Source organism: Mastigoproctus giganteus, chromosome 8 (assembly GCF_048544385.1).
Source record: "Mastigoproctus giganteus isolate SK-2022 chromosome 8, ASM4854438v1, whole genome shotgun sequence".
Classification (NCBI taxonomy): domain Eukaryota; kingdom Metazoa; phylum Arthropoda; class Arachnida; order Uropygi; family Thelyphonidae; genus Mastigoproctus; species Mastigoproctus giganteus.
The window spans coordinates 113,497,713-113,514,635 of record NC_143582.1 but is presented as its reverse complement, the minus strand read 5'-3'; the positions used below and the strand labels follow the sequence as shown (position 1 = coordinate 113,514,635).

Below are 16,923 nucleotides of genomic sequence, written 5' to 3'. Positions count from 1 at the left end.
GCATTTGTTTCCAAGATATTCTCTTCTCTTTTCTTTATAAATTTCATGATAGCATGCATATGCATTTTTTTAGCGGCACGCACAGATTGCAACTAACATGATACAAAAAAAAAAAAAGGAATGAAGAGCAGATTCTGAAAATTTATTTATGTTTTTTATATGATTGAAGATTACAGTGGCAGTGAAGGGGAAACACATTCACCATAATGTAAAAACTCACACAATTCCAGCTATTGGTATTTTCACAAATGCAATAACATCGAGTTTACTACCCATTTATAATTGACTGCGCTAATAGAAAAGCCCAATAAACCTGAAAGTGCAAATTGTTTTTATTGTTTTATGGTCGTGACTTCCAGAAATGTGCTTTAGAAAAATATCAAAGGCTTTCAAAATTGATTCTTATAATGGAAAATGTGATAACAATGAAAGTGTAATGCATTTTAATTGATTTGAATTGGTAACTAATACAATTTACATTATAAAAGTTACCTTTTAGAGAGATAAATAGCTTAGTTATACTGTATAGCAAAAATTTCAATTTCCGAGGTCTTGGAACGAATAACTGAAAAACGTGTTATTGGATTCACATTACGATATTTTAACGATACGATGGTGTCTCTGGAACAGATTAATATCTTAAAGCGGGGGTACGCTATTGTATTGCTATGCATGTGGTTTGAAATGCAGTATTTATGAATGTTTAACATTCATTTTTTGCAATTAATGTTCATATTTTCGATTTTGTTGATACTTAAAAAAAAAATCTCTTAAACCCAGGAACTCATAAAGTGAAAACTTGTAAAGCGGAAACTGCCTGTATATCAACATAGGAAATTAATTAAGATACACATATCTTCAAAAGTTTGTACAATAAAAATGTAATTTTTCAGTACAAAACACACTTCAAAGCCCTGATTATAGTGAAAAGTTTTGTTAAATATATTTGATTTGTTATACTACAGGATTTCCCCATATTTAATATTATTAAATCAATATTAATATTACCGTCAGTAATATTCGTTATAGTATTCTTCATTTTAGATCTCACTTATTGTAACAGACTTTAATTTTCATTGGCACATTTAGTGTGCCAATGAAATGAAATATAAAAAAAAAGTTAAAATACTGTGAACTTCTCAAAATTCATAAAATACTGTTTAATTTTTTCTAGATTCTCCACAAAATTCTGTCTCAATTTTGTACAGTTTTAATTAATATGTCCAAAGATAAATCAGGATTTTTCAGAAGACTTTTGGCAACAACAGCATCATTCTCTGTTTCTGTTAAGTACGTATATAATTTTTATAACAGATTTTTATAGCATTAAAAACTGAATTTTTCATATTGACTTTTTATGTGTACTTAATTTTTTAATGCACATCATTTCAGTTAGTATTACTATTAGTAATGGCAAGAAAGCAAGCTTATGCAACACTAGGGGGGGGGGAAAACTTCTCACACCCTTTTCCAGCCCCACTAAATAATTTACCTAGTTCCTCCTTAATTTTTTTCAAGCTACCTGCTGACCCAAAGCAAATTTCCACATATGATAACAAGTTCAGAGGTTACTAACTGTGTAGACAAGGAATTTTGGGCTCTTGGAAACAAATAAGTTTCTTGGAAAATTTTGCGTTTTTTTTTTTTTTTTTGACTTAATTAATATATTAAATTGTGTTCTAGAGCTTTTGTGAGTTGGTAATTTGCTGCAAATATTGCATCACATAACTAGTATTTCTGTGCATATTAGTGGAATTAAATAAATAGCCCTAAGGGTCACATAGGCTAGAGCAGTGGTTTTCAACTGTGGTGCCGCAACAACATTCCAAGGGTGTCACGTAATTTGGGTTTAAGTTACTTAAACTGATATATTTTTTAAATTTATATATTTATTTCATTATAAAAAAGGTTCACCGTATCTTTTTAATTTTGTGGTAATCTATAATTGATGTTTATTTAATACATGTATATAAAGAATAAAATTATCATATATATATATATAATTTGATTATGAATTGTTATTTTGTTTATAGCTATATTAATGTAATAATTATCATATAAATACTTTTTTAATATTTTAAAATTGAATTTAAACAGAAATCATGCTCAGACTAGAGCAGCAAAGAAACAAGCTAAAGTAGCTGGAGTGCCTCAGTAGAAAAATAAAAGGAGTGGTTCTATGAAACATGCCTTGTGAAATGTGCTACTTTTGTGATGTTTGCACACTATCTGAAACAAGATATAGCTAAGGGAGATTTCTTTGTGTGTCTCCAATGCAAAGAATATAAGGAAATTAGGCATGCATTCAGCTTTCTGATGTGCATTTATGAGAGTTTGAAGAACAGTGTGGATGTACTGAAAGGAATTAAAATGGTGGGCCTCATCAAGCTCTCAGCTACTCCACTCAGTGCCAGAGTCTTCATTTGTGCACCAGGCAACAAAGTGGCAATCCCCAAGCTTAGAATGAGCTGGTCCCACAGGAGGTAGTTATTTTTGGTGACTCTATTCACAGGGAAGCAGGAAATACATGGTGTAAAAAGGATAGGTGGAATGGGGCCAAGGTATATCTGCCAGGGGCAAAAGTAAATGAGGTTGTGGAACAGATATCATCTTTTAAGGCACAAAAGGCAATATTATATACGAGTACACACTGAGAATAATGTTATTAAGAGTAGGAAATCTGGGGACTTCATAATAACAGGACAATGTTGGGAAAAAATCGCAAGTTTTTTTTTATGAAAACCCCAAACACGAGAAGTATTAGAACCTATAGTACTTAGTATCGTGCATGGGTTGGAAGTTGAGAAGACGAAAGAAGAGTTATGATTAAATGCAAAGTCTGCAATTCTGCCCAGACATGATAGCAGGGAGTTCAGTTTAAGAGACAACTCACATGACAGGGAATAAATATAAATTGAGGAAAGATGATTTCATTTCAGGACAGACATTAGTAGTGGCAAATGGTGCAGAAAAGGAAGCTTCAGCCAAAAATAAAAAAGGAAAAAAAAAAACGCCTCCTTTCATCACCAATCCATATCCTCCAATAATTTGTCTAGTTCCTCCTTGACTTAATTCAAACTACCCACTGACACAACAGCAGATTTAAATTTGTTCCCACAATCAACCACCTGACTGAAGGCAAACATCCACACATCTATCCTACAACCATCCTTCCTCAGTAAGGCGCCTCCATAGCCAGGTGGGAAGGAGCAGCAGTGCGTAGCACACGCTTCTTGATTAGACCAGGGTTCAAGCCCGTCACCACCAAATACGGAGGATGCGGAAAGGTCAGGGAATGACCACCGCATATCCCGGAGCAATATGGCCTTAGTTGCTAATGCTCCTAAAAACCAAATAACAAACAAACAAACCTTCCTCAGTTTGAATTTATGCCCCTCGCATGTATAGTCTGAGCAAGGAAGAATATTCAGCATTGAACTTGCTCAATCCATTCAAAACCTTAAACACCTCAATCAGATCACTTCACAGGTACCTAGTCTCCAGACACTGCAGTTTATAGACCTGAATCATTTCTTGGTGTCATTTCTTAATCTCATTGCCCTTCACTGCACCCATTCAGGCAGATCTACATACTTTGAAAAATGAGGCCAAGATGCAGCCTAACAATCAAATAATTGCCACTTTATCCCTGTTAGCGAAGTTCCTGTATATCATTGACAAAACCCATGAGCTCCCTTGGCAGCCTGTCTACAATACTCAGAGGAGTATTGTAGACAGGTATCTGACAGTATTGTATCTGACTGCAAAAATATCCCCAGGTTTTTTTCCATCAACTTGAATGTAGTAACACACAGTTGGTACATTAATCTGGGATTATTGCTACCCATATGTAGTACATTGCATTCATCAATTTTAAATTACAACTACCATTTCTCAACCCATATGCTTAGTTTCTCTATATTTCTCTATATCTTGTTGCAGGTCGCGGGTTCGATTCCCGCCTCGGGCTTGGATCAAAGTACTGCAAAAACCTTGGGAGGTGCAATATGGCCACAGAAGCCGATGCGCCAACAACTACCAAATCAAAAAAAAAAAAAAAAAAAAAAATCTATATCTTGTTGCAGTAGCTTTCCTTGATTACTATCATTAAATGCTCTGCCAGCCTTTGTTTTATCTGCAAACTTAGAATTAAGCCTGATATTCCTTCATCAGTACCATTAATCAATATAGGAAACGAGTCTAAAACTGAAATCTAGGGGACACCACTAATAACTTTAGTCGATTAAGAGCAGCACTCATTGATAACCACTCTGTCTTCTTCCACTCAACCATTCCTTTATTCATAGCAATAACTTGCCGTTAAAGCCACACTGCTCAATTTGTACAGCAACCTTTTATATACAACAGTATCAACAGCTTTCCTGAAATCAATCCAAGTTTATTTTTTCCCCAGAGGCTCACATCTGGTGAGTATGGGCTTGGCTCACCCAGAGTCCTGAGCTGGATATCATCATTCTTCACTATCTTGGAAATTTCCTTTTACTTCTCTCTCTCTCTCTCTCTCTCTCTCTCTCTCTCTCTCTCTCTCTCTCTCTCTCTCTCGCCTGGTACAGCATAAGCCTCAAGCTTCCTTGTGCCATATGGCTAATAATAATAATAAAATTGGTTTTTTGTTGTATCCAAGTGCTTTGTTACTGCATCATAGTATCCAATTAGATTGGTCAGCCAAGGCTGTCCCTTATCAAATTCACATTGTGACTGCAATATAATTGCATTGCTGTCTAGATGGTCTTGCAATTCTTCTTTAACCAGTGACTCCATTATATTCCCTGGAACAGACTTAAGCTGAGAGGTTTATAGAACAGTCTAATAATTATGGCTAAGGGTTTGCCTACCTCCTTTGATGCCTTCTTTAATATAATTGAATAGATCCCGTTCACCCCAGCTGCCTTTTTTATGTTTAGCTTCAACAATTTCTCTTTCACTTTACTATCACAAAATCATTTAGCTCCCCGTTAGCATTTGATAAACATCTGCCATCTCTTTCCTAAAGAATTCCTCATATGTGAATGTAGATGCAAAATACTTTGTCAGCAATCTGAGCAGGGTCTTCAGCAGTTAAACCATTGACATCAAGTGGCACAATGTAATTCAACCCTCCTTCTTCTACTGTTAATAACCCATCTTTGCTGCTATTCTTTCCTAGAGACTTCTCATAATCTACCTCAGCGTGCCTGACCTCCTTTATGACTTGTTACAAACTAGTCTATATCTCCCATAGGTTTCTATATATCATGATAATTTATGTGCATCACATGCATTTTTCTTCTCCGAACTCAACTATCAGTTCATCTGACATACATTTAGGTCCAAGCCTTGAACAGTATTTCTTACACATGCAGGCCAAAAAAAATACAAACCTTTGTATTAAGATAGTTTCAGATAGATAAATGTGAATAAATGCAAAAATCAAAGAAAGTTGTGCTTTAGGGTGATGACATGTTTCTTCACTGAGTGTAAAGGCTGCACAGGTTGTTTGACTGCAGTAATCTGAAGCCAAAATGGGGGAAAACGTGTGCTCTGTCAAGCTTTGAAAAAGGTCATATCATGGGTGCATATATAGCAGGAACCACAATTCAAGAAATGAAAAACAAAACTGGTTTATCAAAAGTATCCATCTCTGATGCCGCCTAAAATCCTTAGAGACAGATTCCTGATGACCAAAATCCCGATATATTGATTGTATTTTAAAAAACAAAGTTAGAGTCCATATCTCAGAAACTGTTTGTGATAAAAATTATTTTTATTGTAATCAAAATGGCCGCTGAAAACATTAAAAAATTTTATTTGAACACATGTAACATGTACGTTGCAGTTATGCAAATACAGGTCAACCATCACTAATCCGGTTCTGCTGCTGTTTTGGTGGCGTTGGTTGTAGCATCAACTCATCGGCGTAAAAACACTGGCAGGCAATTCCCACTTGTTTTTCTGCATTTATTATTATAACCTGCTCACATTTAGCCCCAGCCATGGTTCCAATGCATAAAGGAAGTTCCTCTCGTGGTGTAAAGTGTAAACACTGTACGTTGTCCATAATAGATAAAGTTGAACTTCTGAAAAAACTTGACAGCAGTGTGTCTGTGAGAAGTTTAACTCTGCTTAATTGTAAATTCCAGCATTTTCTCTCAGTTCCTCTTATTTTATTAATTTTCTTTTAGCCATTCCTTTTTAGATTTTTTTTTTTTTACAACACACTTGTACAAACTTGCAGAAAAACACAACACAATATAATGGATAATACAGCACCCTAACGAACTTGTTTTCACAAAATCTCCAACAATACTGACAAACTTATTGCGATGTTTGAAAGTTTATTTTATCGTGATTAGTTTTATTGCAGCGCTCGCCGCATGTGCAATAAACTAATCACAAATGACCTTTATATGTATGCCGTAAAAGTGTCACACATACACGCGGCCAATGCGGCTTCTCAAGAAATAAAGTAACCAACATACGTGACCTAAAAAAAGACACTTTTTTTTTATATATATTTTAAGCAAAAAAACGACAATACTGACATTACAATATTTATTTTAGAATTACTAATCAAATTATTGAATTTTTTTCTTAAACTAGCTTGGCAGTCAACATGTTAAACGTAGGAGGAGATGGTTAGCTGTTGGGTAAACTGTATGCTAAAATAACCACCGGTGATCCGGCAAACTCACTAATCCAGCAGCCCACGTCCCGGCACCTCTGTAGCCAGGTGGGAAGGAGCAGCAGTGCGTAGCACACGGAGGATGTGGAAAGGTCAGGGAATGACCACCGCATATTCCCAGAGCAATATGGCCTTAGTTGCTAATGTTCCTAAAAACCAAATAACAAACAAACAAACAAACAAACCCCACATCCCAACGCTGCTGGATTAGTGATGGTCGACCTGTAGTATATGATAATGTTAACATTTTATGTCCTATTAATGAATAAACAACACACACTTATATATATGCATAAAATAAAATAATATTTATAAAGATACATTGTGCTCAATACTGCGAAGGTAATACCTGCACAGATCTATTTTCACGATCATTCACAACCGTCATTACTCTCTTTTCTCTCTCAACTGTCACCTTCTTGCATTTTGGACAGGTTTCACCACAAAGTATGCATTCAGCCTGATTATTGACCTTTTGCTGTTTTTTCTGAAATTCTTCAATGACCCTTATACACCAATATGTGCTCGTCCATCTATACACTCCCATCTTCTATGCCAAGCCTCAACGCTGTGTTGGGTGCATGGAATTCCCAGTCGAATGGAATCATCTACGGACCATAAAGTTTGTGGAAATAATGGTTCAGCATGAATTACCGTATCATTACGCATATACCATCTAATTCTTCCATATATATAATTGTCTTCAAACCACTCTGTCACATCACTAGCTTCCCTCGGTAAATGTGGCTTCAGAGCATTAAATGCTTGTGGTACCTCACCAGAAGGAATAAATGTCAAGGCACACAAATGTCGAAGCAGCAGACTAAATTCTTCATCAGTGCCATACTAAGATTCCAGTCCACTTGCTTGAATTTTTCTCCAAACACATTTAGCATTAGCATTAATATTAGCATTAGTAGAGGCATTTGATGCAAGAAAGCAAGCTTATGCAGCATCAGCCAAAAAAAAAAAAAAAAAAAAAAAAAAAACACTTCCACTTCACCCCTCTGTTCGTTCAAAATACCTGTCCAGCTGAGCCTTAAACTTATTTAGGCTATCAACCTCCACCACAAGGGATGGAAGTCTGTTCCACCAACCAGCCACCCGCTGGCTAAAGGCAAATTTCTGCACGTCTATCCTACATCTGTCTTTCCTCAATTTGAATTTATGCCCTCTCAGGTGATTTTTCTGAGCTAGAGGAAGAATCCCATCAGCATTGAGCATGCTTAAACCATTCAAGGCTTTATACACCTCTATCAGATCATCTCGCTGGTGCCTAGTCTCCAGACACTGTAATTTGCAAAACTTAAGCCTTTCTTCGTAAGAGCACCCCTTTGTTCCATTCACTAATCTTGTTGCCCTTCTCTGTACTCGTTCCAGCAGCTCTACATCCTTCTTGAAATGAGGTCTCCAGACCTGTATACAGTACTCTAGGTGTGGCCTGACCATCGCCTTATACAATGGAATAATCACCTCCTTATCCCTGCTGGAAAAATTCCTGTATATCATTGACAATACTCCATGAGCTACTCTTGCAGCCCGTCTGCACTGCTCAGAGAACTTCATATCTGCCTGCACAACCACCCCCAGGTCCCTTTCATTCTCTACCACTGTCAGTGTAGTACCACAGAGTTGATACGTTGCTCTGGGGTTGCTGTTTCCCATGTGTAGTACTTTACATTTATCAATGTTAAACTTCATTTGCCACCTCTCAGCCCATCTGCTCAACCTTTCCAGATCCTGTTGCAGCAGCATAGTGTCAGTAGTGTCCTTGACAACCCTGCCAACCTTTGTATCGTCTGCAAACTTGGACATTAAGCCCAATATACCATCATCAATATCATTTATAAATACAGAAAACAATAATGGACCCAACACTGAGCCCTGAGGGACTCCACTAATAACATCAGTCCACGATGAGCAGTGTCCATTGATTACCACTCTCTGTCTTCTCCCCCTCAACCACCCCTTTATCCATAGCAGCAATTTGCCTCCAATGTCACACTGCTCCAATTTGTGTAGCAGTCTTCCATGTGCAACAGTATCAAAAGCCTTTCTAAGATCCAAGTATATAATATCAAAGTTATTCCCTGCATCCAGTTCTTTTGGGACTGCATCATAGTATCCAATCAAGTTGGTCAGGCAAGACTTCCCCTTAACAAAACCATGCTGTGTCTGAGCTATAACTGAAGTCTTGTCTAAATGATCCTGCAGTGCTTCTTTAACCAGTGCCTCCATTAATTTTCCTGGAACAGAAGTTAAGCTCACAGGTCTATAATTACTTGTGTCAGCCTTTGATCCTCCTTTGGGAATTGGGGTCACATTTGCACATTTCCAGTCTATGGGTACCTCCCCTGAGTCCAAGGAAGCTCTCATAATTATGGCTAAGGGTTTGCTTACTTCCTTTGCTGCCTCCTTTAATATAACTGGATAGATCCCATCCACCCCGGGTGCCTTTCTTGTGTTTATCTTCAACAGTTTCTCCTCCACTTTACTCCCAGTTATTTCAAGATTCTGTAGCTTACTGCTAGAGTTGAATACACCTCTGGCATTCCCCTCGCTGAATAACTCCTCATGTGTGAATGTCGATGCAAAATATTCATTTAGTTTGTTAGCTACCTGAGCAGGATCATCAACAGTTGACCCATCAATATCAAATGGACCAATTTGATTCATCCCCTTCCTTCTAGAGTTTACATAAGTAAAGAACTCTTTGCTGTTTTTCTTTGCATCCCTTGCCAAGGATTTCTCGTAATCTGCCTTCGCCTGCCTAACCTCCTTTGTAACTTGGTTGCATATCAACTTGTATCTATCATAGGCTTCTGTGTCATGTGTTAATTTGTATGTATCCCATGCATTTTTCTTCTCTGCCATATGCCTCATTAGTTCATCTGACATCCATTTTGGCCTAAACCTTGAACAATATTTCTTAGTTGGTATGTAAAGCCTAGTAGCTTCCAAGATAAGTTCTTTCAATGCTTCCCATTTTGAATTTGCTGTTGGTAACATCATCAGTTGGTCCCACTGTATAGAATTTAAATACTGTCTCAGTCCATCGTAGTCGCCTTTACGGAAGCAATAACCCTTCCCTTTACCCCTAATGGTAGTTACCTCTTTGAGTAAATCCCACTTCAGCACACTGTGATCACTGCCACCTAGTGGTTCATTTATCTGCAGATTCTTAATGCATGAAGAATCACTGCTGATAATCAAATCAAGAGTATTACTCCCTCTAGTTGCCTCCCGAACATGCTGATGTAGAAAACAATCATCCAATAAATCCACAAAAGTTCTGCTAGTGTGTGAGTAACCAGCCCCCAAATTCCAGTCAATATCTGGGAAATTAAAATCTCCCATTATAAGACACTCTGATTTACTGGCCCACTCTATTTCCCTGTACAGTTCCTTATTATACTCATCAGAGTCATTAGGCCTATAGCACACTCCTACTCTCAATTTTGATCTCCCAATGTTTATGTCACACAAAACTGACTCCACACTGCACTGTCCAGCGATGTCGACTGGCTTCACTTCCTTGGTTTTTATGTGTTTCTTAACTAATAACATAACCCTTCCTCCCTTCCTATCCTGTCTATCCTTTCTGTAGATGTTGTACTCCCCAAATTGCAGTTCTGCATCCCTTATATCTGTGTGATACCACGTCTCTGATATCCCAACAATATCTGCCTTCGATGTTTTGAGCAATACCTCAAATTCATCAAATTTATTTACTAAACTCCTAGCATTGGTGTACACGCAAGTATACCTGCACCTGTTTCTATTCTTAGATAAATTTTATTTTTGCTTTACCTAGGCTCGAACCCATGTCGTTGCTACTGGTGGTCCGGTGCTTATCCCCACGGCTACCCTTTCACATTGTCCCAGGTGGAAAAAAACAGATCTTATTGGACACATTAGGGAAACTCACCTTTGAAAGCATTTATTGCAGCTAATTCCAGGTCATTTAATATGGCCTGTGATCTCAATTCAATTTCATTTTCTTCGGCGAAGTCAATCATATCTAGAAACAAACATTTATAATTTTCTTCACTCTTATTCATCGTCAACACATAAACTAAGAGAGGAATTCAATAGTTTTCATTACCAATGGGTAATGAAATAAATTATATAATTAATAAAAAAATTGGGGGGGGGGTCACGGTTTTAAATGTACCATCCATAATCCAATATTGAGCACATGATAGGTGTTGAATATTTACTTTTGTTGTAAATAGAAGAATTCTTTCCTCTCCCATTGCAGAATCTTTAACAAGAAATCCCAGTCTTCTTCTTCTTATTATTATTATTAGCTGTATGGTGAATAAGAAGAAAATGGGATATTTTTACCTGTAACCCCTTTGAAAATATCCTACCAGTGCCCATGGTCATGTCTAATATACTTCATGAAAGTACATGCTTAAATTTAGAAATTCGTGAAAGTACAGCTAATAATAAATACCTGTATAATTATAATTTTAGTTATGCTAATGATATTTATGACGCAGCTGCCAAAATTTACTCTAAATTTTCATATTCTGAAAGTATTCTTATTTTAAGTTTTTTATCTTTAGCATTTCAATGCTATACCTATAATTATTGCTCAAACGTCCTATACAAATACCCAAATTCGACTTTAAAAATTACGAATTAAATGCAATATAATAAAAATTAATTAAGTCATTTTTATTTGCTGATCATATTTTAAAACTGTTTGTTTCCGACTTTCTGTAACAGAAAACATGGTCTTCAAATTGAGAGAGGTATTTGTTGTCAAAATTTTTGTTATTTTTTATTTATATTCCTTCTACCAAATTTATCTAATAAGGTAAATTTTTACTTACTAAAAAACTAATAAATATATAGAATTATATTCATATATTCTTACAATATAGTAAACACTGTCAGGATTTTGGGCCAGACCCATCCATCTCAGAAGTTTTAATGAATGGAAAGCAAACAGTTCTTCTAAATCTCAAAGCTGCAAATGTGGCATTAAATCAATACTCCAAGAGAGAGAGAGAGAAGCTATCTTGCTCTAATGAGGACTATGGAAAAATCCAGTGCAGCAAATATCATCTGAATTCAACCAAATTCAGATGTCATTTGCAACCTTCACCATACACAGTTAATTGAGGAAATTGTGCACCTGCCTATTTCGGAAGCCATTTGTTTCAGGAAAAACTGAAAAATCTGCTTCTAGAACATCATGATTGGACAATGGAATAATGGAACAAACTTATGTGGTCAGATAAATCACAATATGCTTTGTTTTGCACTGATGATATGCAAAGAGTGTGGCAAGAACCTTGTGGAGCAATAGACCCCTTCTTGCCGTATTAGGAAAACCCAAGTATCTGGAAATGGTATCATGGTATGGAGAATGTTTTGTTGGCAGGAGCTGGGGTCGTTTGATACTGGTGGAAGTCGAATGTCATTCAGGAAGTACTTAAATTTTGTATCAGATCTACTGCACCCTGCAATGTTAAACTTTAATCCCAAAGGTGATGGCCACTGTATAGATGAAAAGAAACAGTGCATTATGCCAGAATCATCAATAATAGTTTGGAGAATGCAACACTCATTTCCTGCTGCTTGGGGAGCAAGAAATGAGTGGTGGAAATGAGTGAAAAAAATTATTCTTGTGTGGGGAGGCCCACGCACATACCTTCACCTGATCTCAATCCTGTTGAGTATGTGTAGGGTATGCTGGGCAATGAAGACCTCTTTCTTCAACTTTGTCTCAGCTGCACAACTGAAAGAATGGTTACAGTTAAACAAAAACGCAGTAAAACAGTGTAGAATCCATGCCACACTGCCCACTTGCTGTTATTAGAAACAAAGGTGGCCCGATTCCAGACTGAATAAAGGTTCATATTTTTTTGGCCACTGTGTGTAGTTGGTGTAAAAAGCTTAGTAGCTTTTATGATTATTTCCTTGAATGCTTCCCATTTAGAATTTTCTGTTGGTAAAATTCCATACAGTGGCCATCTGATGATGGTCCCACTGCATAGAATTTAAAATGTCTGAGACCACTGTAGTCACCCTTACAAATGCAAAAGCCTTTCCCTATTTGTGTACTTGTGTAAGTATGAAAGGTTGCATTTAGGCTGAGTACATATAGAATGTGTATAGTTTTACAGGGGCAGCCCCAATAAGACCACAGTTAGGAAACCCCCTTCCTCTCCTTTGAGGCATGGCATTGAACCTGCTGACAGCAGCTGCAGCTAGTCTGGCCAGTGTGAAATTGTCTGTTTCTGCTCTTAACATCCCGACAGCACCTTAACTATAATATCAGTGTAGATACGCCACAGTTTACCCATAAATTTGAACTACGTATATAGTGTAAAAGGCTTCGTTTTAATTGTATCTCATATTGTGGGTGCCTTCACAATGAGATAACTGGTATTGCACTACTTCAAATAAATAATGCTTCTCTAGTAGAGAAGACTACTCTTATTTATTTTCGAAACGATCATCTGGGTAGTGGTATCCACTACCCAGATGATCATTTCGAAGCTAGTTGGCTTCGTCATCAGTGAGTGGACAGATATCCTGGTAATGCAACATGCCATCACAGTTGCAAAGTTATTTCCACAATATGACAGATGTCAAATGCTGTATAAATAATAATGTATTAGAAGATGAAATGTACAAAGCATAATTTCTTATGGGTTTAGGTAATTAACTATATAATATCAGTGTAGATACACCATAGTTTACCCATAAATTTGAACTACTTATGTAGTGTAAAACTTCAACTGTGATGACGTTGCATTACCAGGGTACCTGCCCACGCACTGATGATGAAGCCAGCTAGCTTCGAAACGATTGTCTGGATGGTAGTATCCACTGAAAATAAATAACAGTAGTCGTCTCTACTAGAGAAGCATTATTTATTTGAAGTAGTGCAATACCAGCTATCTTGTTGTGAAGGCACCCACAATATGGGATACAATTAAAACAATGCCTTTTACACTACATACATAGTTCAAATTTATTGGTAAACTATGGTGTATCTACACCGATATTATATAGTTAATTACCTAAACCAATAAGAAATTATGCCTGGTGCATTTCGGCTTCTAATACTTATCTATTGGTGGAATGAAAACTTCACAAAAGCAAAGAAGTTAAAAAATAAAGCATGGAATTTATTTCGTAGATCCCCAACCACAGCTAGTCTTATCAACTACCCTAAGGGCAAAAGCACGTCTCATTCAAAAGCAAGCCAAGAAGAATTCTTGGATTCACTTTGCATCTACCATAAATAGAAACACTATCCCCAGGTAAATATGGAAGAAAATTGGGCAGATTTCCAACCATCCCTTTGCCCATGTTTCAGTGGCATCAACTTATTCTCCAGATTTCCAGAAAATAAAGACCAAGACTCAACAGCAAGCCATCAACTTTTGAACCTCAGTTTTCCTTCCATATAACCAGCCTCTTCAATATTCTGAACTTATGCACACCATTAAAACAAAATGTAACAGTGCCACTTGTTGTTGTTATACCATGTTACAAAACCTTGGTGACAAAAATTTACAAATACTGCTGGTCTACTATAACTGAATATTTCTGGAAAACATTTATCCTAGCTCTTGGCATCATGCCACAGTTCTTGCCTGTTTGAAACCTGGAAAAGATCCTTCCAGTCCATACGGGTACCAACCAATTTCTCTCTCCAGTTGCCTCGGTAAAAAATTATCCATAATCGACTTGTTTGTATCATCGAAACACAACACCTAATGGGTAATAATCAGCATGGCTTTCGTAAGAACAGGTCCTCTTTAGATCTCATGATCAAGACTGAGTCTGCAATTCACAATGCCTTCTTAAAAAATGAACATCTTGTTATGGTTTCCATAGACAGAGAAGGCATTTGACACTACCTGGCATCATGGCATTCTCAGTGACCTCCATGCTCTTGGTTTAAGAGGCAACCTGCCTATATTCATCAGGAACTTCCTCAAAAATCGTTCAATACCACAACTCGCTTTCTATGACATTTTTACAGGAAGGAGTGCCACAAGGGTCTGTACTGAGTGCAACCCTTTTTGCCCTTAGAATTGACACAAAAGAACTTCCAAATACTGTTGAGACCTATCTTTATGCTGATGATATCTCCATTTCTTGCCACTTTCAGAATATGAGATCCAGGCAGGGTGCAATGGCTATCATCTATCACAGCAAAAAACTGTTGCAATCCACTTTTGTAATCAACAGAAAATGGATGTCAAACTTTACTATTCCAGTGACTAACAATATCTTTTTTCTTTGATCACATTAAATCTGTGCATACTTCCTGCCTCAAAATGCTGAACATAGTAAGAGTTTTATCTGCTCTGTTCTTTATCTGCTCTGTCTTTGCTGCTTTTATATAGAGCAGTGATCAGATCCCGATTTGATTATAGTGCTCCACTGTATGATTCTGCTCGATAGAGTAATCAACGCTGACTGGATCCTATACAGCATAGTGCACTGCAGATTATGCTTGGTGCTTTTAGGACATCTCCTACCCATAGTTTATATATTGAAGCTCATAAGCCCCCTCTTTACTTCCACAGAAAAGCATTACTAGTTAAGTACATTGCTAAAATACAAAGTTGCTGTCTGCATCCTATTGAGCCATACCTCTATAATCCTCCACTGCAAAATCTCTATTGAATTAAACCCAGTAAAATAAGACCAGCAGGCTTACGCCTTATTGAATTAATACAGAGTTGGAATGTTCCTATTTTCAACAGGCTACAAGTAAAGAAATACTCTCATCCACTTTGGACTCCTCCTCCTCAATTAACTTGCGATGCTTATTTTCACAAATGGGGAAAGAATCGTCTACCAACATTTAACGTGAAACAACTCCATGCAAGCCATATTCAGAAATATGCTAATTTTTTGCCAGTATATATATTGATGCTCCAAATCACATTCAGGTGTTGGAGCAGCAGCAGTATTTCCCTCTACAATCATTTCTGCTGCCTTCCCGCCTGAGTATAGCAGCTTCGCAGAACTACATGCAATAAAATTAGCTTTAGAAAACCTGAAACTCTATCCATCTTTGAAATACGTAATGTGCACTGACTATCTGAGCTCAATTACAGCAATACAAAACTTTTCCTACAAGGTTCATCCTATGTTAAACCAAATCAGAAACCTCTTATTACAAATTTTGGAACATCATCAATCAGTAAACTTTTGCTGGATGCCAGTGCATTTTTGGATAAAGGGGAATGAACTTGTTGACAAAACTGTAAAAAATCTGTCAACTTGTGATTTAACCTTTGCTCCTGTTCCAATCTCTGCTTATAATCATGTCATACAAACAAGCATGTCTCACACAGTGGAATGAATTGTGGCACACACAAACCAATAATAAACTTTATCGGTTGAAACAGGATCCACAACTTTGGTGCTGTAGCATCAAAACAATACAAAGAGAAGAAGTGGTGCTTGCATGAGCACGGATAGGACATACATACCTGATTCACCTTCTACTTACAGGAGAGGATCCTCCTCAATGTCCCCACTGTTCAGCACATTTAATCGTCAAACACATTCTCATTGACTGCCTTCACTATTATCAGGACAACATCCGTCCTCCTTTCCCTAACAAATCTTCGAGAACTGAAGACATTGAAACATATATTATTGGTGACAGTGGAAACATTGATGAATTTTGTTTTTTATCATTTTCCTATGAATAGGTGCACTATAGCCCCAGTAGCTCATGCGCCATTAAACTCCCACACACACGCGCACGCGCACACACACGCGCACACACACACACACACACACACACACACACTGATGTATTTCATTAATAATGTTATATCTAATAAGCAAACAGTAAATGAAAATTTTACATGATTATAAGCAAATTTGATTAAATAAAATTATTTGAAACAATCTCTCAAAGAAGAGTAACAAATATTACCATTCATTCAGAATATCCCTGGATAAAGAGCAATCATTGCTAACTGAGATTTTGACAGAGCAAATCCATGAGCTATCAGTCAATAATTAAATGAATTAGATATATCCTTATCATTATGCTCATTAGCCATTGGCCCCGAGTGCCAAGCGATTTTCCTAAGTGATATATAGTGCTCTTTCTCAGTGATTTCGTTATATTTTCTTTCCAGTGCTTTTCTCATCCTTATTTCTTTATAAGTGGTTCTGTACTTAACAGATCCTAAGTAAGAACCCAGAAAGGAAAGTTACCTTTCTTTTCCTAGTATATT

At 37.0% G+C, this 16,923-nt stretch overlaps 1 protein-coding gene across 1 annotated transcript in view; it reads left to right on the top strand.

Moving 5' to 3' along the window:
* Epg5 (ectopic P-granules autophagy protein 5) overlaps nt 1-16,923 on the top strand; it is a 1,526,775-nt gene that overhangs the window by 1,466,102 nt on the left and 43,750 nt on the right. Inside the window, exon 45 of the mRNA XM_090380318.1 lies at nt 1,175-1,290. Coding sequence (XP_090236444.1) covers nt 1,175-1,290 — 116 coding nt within the window. The remainder of the gene's footprint in view (nt 1-1,174; nt 1,291-16,923) is intronic.